Raw genomic sequence first — 9,008 nt, 5'->3', positions numbered from 1 at the left:
TGTATTTGGACGCTCAAGTCAATATATTTAGGTAAAAGAGAGCGTCTAGGTACATCAATTTCAAAAGAAAAAAAGTAAAAAGTAAAAAAATACACTTAATTATGGAAGAAAATGTATATTAAATGTTACTCTTACATTGAATAATAATATATATAAATTTAATTTTGATACACTTATAGTGTAAAATATTTTATATAATTATTTAATTATATTTATTCGAATGACATACAATTAATGTAAAAAATAATTACTTTTATTAATATGATATTATATAATTCGATACACGTATAAAATACAATAGAACGTGAAAATTAAATTTATATATAATAAAGTTGACATTTTTGTTTTATATATATATGACGGCAGCTATGGTCTCTCGTCTGAATATATTGTCCCTTTCCCTAATAATAATAGCGTTGCTTTTGGGTTCAGCAGACACGCTTTTGTGTGCTAATTTTGCTATAAATAAAATTGTGTGTAACATTTCAAGAATCAACAACCCCAAATAAAGAGCAACAAAGAATTTAAAGAAAGAAAATGAGAGAAGAGGGTCCATTATCCAATGGTGAGAAGAAGAGTGATGATGATGAGGTTGGGATGATGATTCCATGTTTGGATTTTTCCTTCAATAACAAAAATAATAATGGGTTGGGATCATTAGAGGAGTGGAAGAAAATGATGAGCAAGAAAGTGAGAGAAGCATGTGAAAAGCATGGTTACTTTGTGTTAGTGTGTGATGATGATGATGATGAAATAGTTCCAAAGGTTTTAAGAGAAAAGATGGTGATGGGGTTAAAGGAATTGTTTGATTTACCTGAAGAAACAAAAATGAAGCACCAAAGCACAACAAAGCCATATAGTAGCTACACTAGTGATTGCCCTGTTATTCCTCTCAATCAAACCTTTGGTGTTTGTGATAGCCATGTCTTCCATGTTTCTCAACAATTCACCAATCTCATGTGGCCTCATGGCAACCCATCTTTCTGGTATGACTTCATGTTCTTTTTTGCATGTTCAATGCTGTGTCCATTCATGTTGAAGAAAACTCACCTACAGTAATCATGAAGTTGATAATCAAAAATAGTTAGATAATTTGATAAATTTAATTAAATTATTATTTAACCATTTTTTTATTGTCAATTTCACACTAAGACAACTGTATATGAGTCTTCGTCATTCATATTTTATTCGATGTTATGTTAGATTTATCCGTTTCTACTAATCTAATTAGGTTAGAATTTTGAAAGAGAGAGAAAAAGGATTTATAGTGTAAAAAAGTTTAAAATTTAACACTAATTAAAAGTATTTTTTTCATTATTTTTTTTAAACCCAAACTTATTGCAAATAATTTCTAAAATAATCCTTGGCTTTTGTGACTAACCAAAATGATAATGGGGAATTAAAATTTGGTATTTTAAGACTATGTACGTAATTTGTTTATACACAACCCTTAATTACTAGACATTGCTTAATTTTGTGCTTTATAATCATATAAAAAACAAGCCTTTTATATATAAAAAAAGATAAAATGTCTGACTAAAAACTTGTATATATAGAATGATTTAGTGATTAGTTTTTGAATTATTTATATAGAGTAAATTAAGAATTTAATGTTGATGTATTGTAATATAAAATATTTTTATATATATGTATCTAATTACGTAATATTACATTAGTAAAATAACTATATTTTATATTGATTGGATAAATGATTATCTAAAAATATAGATGTAATTGAACGATTGTAATGGTTAGAATATCAAAATTAAACTAAAAATCTAAACTCTTCAAAAAGTTCTATACCCATAAAAATCACGTTGACAAACTAACTACTAGTTTTTCTGGGGTATAAATTTGTCAAATAAATCAAACATTTTAAATATATGAGAGAGCACCTCTCGTTCTTATTGACAGAGTTGCTATATTATTATGATCATTAGTTTGAGGTATGATGTTGATTAAGTACTTTGCCCTCAAACATTTTAAATATATCAGAAAATTTTTTGTTCTTTCATATCAAACTACTAGTGATATGATTTTTCGTAAATAATATTTGTACCGTACTAATTAATTTAATTATGTTTGAACTAACCTAATTTTGCTGCTTGATTTGTGCCTCATTTGCGAATTCCCACCCCTAATTAAAAACAAAGTCTTTTATATTTAGGCTTTAGTCGTATATATGAATATGAGTTTATTATATATCGCTTATTAGTTGGATTAGGAAGAGAGGGGTGGCTGAAAAGACATAAGAGTGCAAAGTAAACGCTGATTAATATAAAATTTCTCTCACCATGTGACAAAGCTTTAATCTAAATAAATCTATTAGTGGTTGCATGATGGGCATGTTTGTGTTCTATGGAATAAAAAATCTATGGCACGTACGTTTGTTTGAATTTTTAATATTTTGTTAAGAGAAAAAAAAATGCTAAAAGAAAATCGAAATCAAAGTTCTATTATTTATTCTTTTTTTTAAATATAAAATTTGAAAAAAAAATACCAAAAATAAAGACACAAAATAAAAAATATCAGAAAAGAAATTGAAATTATGTATCTTGGATAACCTTACAAGTTGACATGCCATGTGTAGCTAACCCTTCATTTAAATCCATTATTATTTATGAGTCATTTAGATGAAAACGTCTAAACGTTTTTTTTTATAAATATTTTTTAGTAATTAAAATTTAACACATATAATCGATTAATTCGTGTTATTTTTGTTAAAATTAGGCTAGACAAATTAAGTTGACCAAAAAAATGGTGAATCAAATCTTAAACTGGTCTAAATTAATATTATTTTTTATAAAAAATGTATGACTATAATACCCTTATTATAAAAAATAACTAAAATAATCTATTATACATATTAATTTTAAAAATCTTAAATTCTAGTCCTTTACTTTTCTGCCACGGGTTAGGATTTAGAATTTTTAAAATATATATATATAATAAGAGTATTTTAATCATTTTCTATAATAAGAGTATTGCAGTTATTTTCTATAAAAAATAATATTAATTTAGATCGATTCAAGATTTGATTCACTATTTTTTCTATTAAATTAATTTGTCTGACTCAATTTAAGAAAATAATATAATTTAATCGATTATATATATTAAATTTTAATTATTAAAAAATAAAGTCTTTAAGAAAAGATGTTTTATGGCTCTCTTATTATTTTTATTTGTTCATTATTTCTAGAGTTCTTCAAAGTTGGAATTTTGAATAGTCAGCATCAAAACACAAAACCTTTTATAAGAACGAAGCAATAATTTCATTTTCAGTTTAACATGGAAAAAGATATATATATATATATATATATATATATATATATATATATATATATATATATATATATATATATATAAAACCAATGTTCAGCAATCAAGATCATCCAAAATTTTCCTTAATTTCATGAATTGTTACCTTGGTGCTTCTCTCCCATGCATAGAGCTCCGAGCTTCTCCTAGCTAGCATATATAGCTCATTTAATGATATTTTAATAAAGTAAACAAAATGTTTCGAAAGAAAAAACCATTTTTTTAATATTTTAAAAATAATAAATATATGGTTCGTTCTATATATCTTTTTTTACAAAATTAATACTAATGAAATTGATTTTGTCAAACATGTACTCTTTTAAAAAATATACAAGCCATATAAAAGAAAGGGTAAAATATTATATTTTAGTTTTTATAGTTCGGTTAAATTTTATTTTTTATTTAATATTTAAAATGTCTTATTTTTTTCCACAAGTTATATTTCATTCTATTTTTTCTCTAAAATAATCCCCCCCAATACTATTTTTCTTTTATTTTTTTATTTTTTTATCTATTTTTATTATCAAATTACTAAAATCAACACTATAATTATTATAATTTTTGTTGTTACCTAAAAAAAATAATATTTAAAAAAAATTAATTTTAACCAGAAGTTAAAATAAAACAAAAAAAAAATTTATAATAAAAATAAAATATTTTAAATATTAAGAATAAAATTAGTACTTAACTTAAATGTTAAAGAATAAAACAATACTTTATCTTTTTAAAAAAAAAAAAAACCTTACTTTGAAAGTCCTACAATTATGTGTGCAACTTATTAAAGAAAATATCTATGTTATATACATAAATTGTTTTGATTCGATGTTGTAGTGAGACAATGAATTCCATAAGTTCAAAGTTGCTGGAACTGAATTACATGATCTTGAAGATGATTGAAGAGGGTTATGAGCTTCCAAAGCACTACATTGACATTGAAGACATGCTAATGAAGGGTACCGTTTATTTGCGTCTAATGAAGTACAAAACTCCAAGCAAAGAAAACAAGAAAGAAGGTGAAATTGGATTGGTGACTCACACTGACAAAAACACATTAACTATTCTTTGCCAAAATGATGTGCAAGGTCTTGAGGTGCAAACCAAAACTGGAAAATGGATTCAATTGGAGATACCCCAAAATGCCTATGTGGTCGTTGTTGGTGACATATTGAAGGTATATATACCTCTATCTACTTATATATAGCATGTTAATTAATTTGATAGAGATATAAATATATGTCTTTTTCTGACAATTTAAATTAAATTTTTAGAATAAATAATTTTATGATATGAAAAAAAAATGTTTTTTTTTTTTTTTTTTTTTTTTTTTTTTATCAATGGTCGTTCTAAAATTTGATCCTTGTTATCTCAAAAAAGGTATTTTAATATAAGACAAAACTAAAAAAAAGGTAAATGCGTAGACAAATTTCATAATTAAAGCCTAAATTATAAGAGGCAATTAGGCAAAAAAATATGTTAAAGATGTAATTACTTATGTAATCTATTTAACGAATTAAACTTTAGAGGTAAATGATTTTATGAGATAATAATTTTATCAATTATATAAAAACAATGAAAAATGTAAATAATGGCTTTGAACTTCATCTTATGTGCATGTTTTATCTTAAATTTTTAAAATAGACTTTTTTGGGTATCAGCCATTTCCAATAATTTTAATCAGTATTTGATATATCAAATTGTTTTTAACAAATAAAATTTATTATTTTATTATATGTACATTTTTTTGTAAATATAAATACAAATTGTATTAATTCATAATTTATATTTATAAATTCTAATAAATATAAATGTAAATTATGTATTTTTGTGTATAAATTTTTATAAATATAAATATAAATTATTGTTGACTAAACTGACCTAAAATAATAATATTTGTCCGTCATGTAAGTGACAATGGAGCTAGCATAAAGTTTGGAATGGAGCCAAAGTGTAATTTTTGAATATAAAAAAATTAAAATAAAAATTTTAATGAAGACATACAAAACTAAATTTATATACAGTTTATAAGAAAAAGTTGAAGTTTAGGGGAGTATTACCCCCCTTGAGACTCGTATAAGAGCAGGGACGGATATACTGGGGCGAGTGGAGGCCTCGACCCCCAACTTTTCTAAAAAAAGATTAATAGTAATAAGTTATTAAGTATGATTTAATTTTTTTTAAAATTTATTTAGTATTTAGTCTAATATAAATAAAAGTCCAGTCTAACCTAAATATTAATGATTTCTAATATCTAAAAAAATAAGTAACAATATTAAAAAAATCTAAAAATATATTATTACTAATATTTTTTAATTAAATAAAATTTTTTTAAATCCCATAAAGTGGATTTTTTTTCTTCTTGTGAGCGTCTTTCTTGATTCATTTGGTATTAATTCTCTTTGTTTCAACTATTACAACTGAAAGATCTTTTTCCGCGATGAATATTATGAAGAATAACTCATAAACAAAAGGAAAGGTTAGTTTCTTGCTAATGTCTTTTAATTATATTAAAAAGAAAATTGTTGAAAATTTTGACACAAATTCTATTATCGATAAATTTTATGATATGAAGAAGAATCAACCACTTCGTTAATAAAAAGTACATACATATTTTTTGTACTTTAAAATATATTCTCTATCGATATATTTTTGTAATACATTTTACATTATATAATTTTTTATATAATTTTTAATATTATATATGTTATTGGTCCCTCCAGAATAATATTTCTGGATCCGTCCCTGCATAAGAGGCTTCGCCCATGCATGTAGCATTGCTATATATTTTTAAAATGAGTTGATTTGATGCCCTAAGTTCGTTAAATGATGAAAAAAATTCCGTTAATTTTCTATTCCAAAACTATTCTTTTGCATATACATGATGATGCATGTGTTTTTTGTATAGATAATTTTTTAATAGTAGAAGAATAGTTTTGGGAAAATGAAGTTAAGAAAATATCTTATTTGTATCATTTGATATTTCTCATGGGTCACATTACATATTTTGAGAATTTAGAGTACATATAAACTACATATAATTAATTTCAGTAATTTAACCTTAAACATATATTAAAATTTTTAGGGTATTATTATGCTGTCTTTTAATCATGGTTTTTAAATTGTGGGTGCCATTATCTTGCAAAGAATAATAATAATGGAACAATCTTTTAATTAGCACTAACAACTAATTTTGGTCCAATAATTATGCTCATGCTCTATGTTTATAGTAACTAAATAGAATGATTATATCAAGGTGAAAACTCAGGTGCAGTCGACTTCACATAAAGTTGATAGTTGAGAGTCGTTAGATGATTTGACTAATTTGACTAAATTTTCATCTAACGGCTCTCAGCTATCAACTTCACGTGAAGTCGACTGCACCTGAGTTTTCACTTTATATCAATGATAATGATTCTTATTTAATTTTGTGTGTATAGGCATGGAGCAATGGTAGATTACATGCGGTTAGACATAGAGTGACAATGAAAGGAGACAAAGAAAGATACTCATTTGGAGTGTTTACAATGCCTAAGGATGAAGCCAAGATTGAGGTGCCACCTGAGTTGGTTGATGCCAACACTCATCCTTTACGTTATCATCCATTCACTTATGGAGACTACATCAAATTCTTTGTTTCCAATCTCAATGAGAATGCACTTGATGAATTTGCTGCTCTTTAATTTCATTCTTATTTGTTTGTTTGTTTATGATGCATGCTATTATATTATGGCATTTGTGTGTGTATATGATTTATAGTTAATTATGATTTTATTTTATCAATAAAGTATGTATGTGTGTCTGATAATAAAGTGTTCTAAATTTATTGATTATGAACGAATTCATTGTAAGCCAACTCTTATAGCGATGTGAATATATGGGTGTAATTCTAAGTAAAGTTATGTAGTTCATATTTTGTGTATGTAATTATTTTATGTTCATTTTCATAAATTTCTATATTCAATTTCATAAATTTTTAAATTTTTTATTTTTAATTTTAGTAAAAATGTTTTTAACAAATATTAAAAAATACACAAATTTTTTGAAAAATAAATTTGTAAATAAAAATATAAAATTTTACATCTTTTTTTTTTCTGCTTTAATGATAAATATATAATTTTTTTAAAAAAGGTATAAAAATTTGTAAACAAAAACACAAATTCTATTGTTTTTTTGTTTTTCCTCCTTCTCTTCACCTTTGTAATAACGTTTAGAAAAAAATAAAAATTTTTATAAGAAAACACAGAATTTTGTGGATGAAAATATCTAAATAATTCAACATTTTCTTATTTTCTTCTTTGATGATGAACACATAAACTTAAAACAAAAACCATAAATTCTATTTTTTTCCCCTCCACTCTCTTCTTTTTCTCATTTTTATTCAATTATTTATTTTCTTTTGTTTTCTCTTTAAAAAAAAAAAAGAGCAGAAAGAAAAATACATCAAATATAGATAGAAGCAATTTCAACAAATAGTCTAACAAGGCAGCAATCAACAATATATCCATGAGAAGCAATCAATGGCGGCAGGTGGTTTCCTTTTGGATGAACTTAGAAATGGTTGTGCCGTTGTGCAATTCATATTGGAAGAGTCATTGGGACCAATAGAGGACTTGTGATCAAAACAAAAAGAGAAAGTATAGGACAATAATGATAACCGTGAACAGTGAGAATAATGGATAAAAAAAAGAAAAAATTAAAATTAAAAATTAGATTATTAATTAATTATTTAACTTTAGATTTTAAAATTTAAAAAAATTAGGATTAGCATTTAAATACATTTACAATATCTACGGTTATTCCTAATCTCACAATAACCTTTTATATACGTCCAAAACTTGCCGTCATCGTTCTCTGATCTTCACCTCGCGCAGTTGCATCTCCTGCCGGCCGTACCGACGTTGCAGCAGCCTCCCGCCGACACCGCCGAAGTCTCATTTGGTGTCACTGTCCTTCCGTAGCAAATGCAGATCCCTCCACATCCGCACCCACACCCGTGCATCTCCCTTGCCGCTGCACCCCTTCAATGGCTCAAGAGGCACGTGACCGCCGAGGTGCACCGATCTTTCACCACCACGAAAAGGAATTGCCTACCACCATCTTCATTGGTGGCCGTCGCCGATAGTTATCGAACCGTTGAAGGAGTAATAACAGTGTTAGTCGTTGTGTCGTTTCACAACAACAAGTTTTGGAAGTAGTTTTCGATCCGATGAAAATTCTATTGGACGGATCTGCGACCAAGAAAATACAAGCAAGCTAAAGCATGTTTTAGTAAGAATGCTATATTCTATGATTGATCTTGACTGGGTTTATGGAATTTTTGGGACATCGTGTGTATTTGTTTGCTGGAACATAGATGTTACTCTTTGCACTCGAAATCTCACATTCTCTTGTATCATACTATATGGATTGGGATACCACCAAACATGAAGTCAAGCAAATTGCTTTTTTTTTAAGCGAATGTTTATTTTAATTTTTATGTGGATGATTATTTGATTGGATCAGGTTTAATTATATATAATTAAATTATACTAGATGTTCAATTTATTAGGTATATAGGTGATTATTTTTATTCTTAAGTGGATGGTTATTTTTATTGGGGGTGAACGACTCTGATGACGGTGTGTGACAAGTCAAACAGCGATGGCAGAGAATTTGAGGAAGAAGTTAGTACTTTGATAAATTAGAATATAATG

The 9,008-nt window shown here is 26.0% G+C and overlaps 1 protein-coding gene across 1 annotated transcript; it reads left to right on the top strand.

Moving 5' to 3' along the window:
- Nucleotides 1-481: 481 nt before the first annotated feature.
- Nucleotides 482-7,153, top strand: LOC107648447 (putative 2-oxoglutarate-dependent dioxygenase AOP1). The gene is made up of 3 exons (XM_016352308.3): nucleotides 482-986; nucleotides 4,150-4,489; nucleotides 6,753-7,153. Exons 1-3 carry the CDS (start codon nucleotides 538-540, stop codon nucleotides 6,993-6,995), a joined length of 1,032 nt encoding a protein of 343 aa, XP_016207794.1. The 5' UTR covers nucleotides 482-537; the 3' UTR covers nucleotides 6,996-7,153.
- The last annotated feature ends 1,855 nt before the right edge of the window (nucleotides 7,154-9,008 follow it).

The sequence above is a fragment of the Arachis ipaensis genome, chromosome B6 (assembly GCF_059453495.1).
Source record: "Arachis ipaensis isolate K30076 ecotype BB chromosome B6, ASM5945349v1, whole genome shotgun sequence".
NCBI classification, from domain to species: domain Eukaryota; kingdom Viridiplantae; phylum Streptophyta; class Magnoliopsida; order Fabales; family Fabaceae; genus Arachis; species Arachis ipaensis.
Note: the sequence above shows the minus strand (reverse complement) of the source record. Positions and strands in the feature narration are given on the sequence as shown.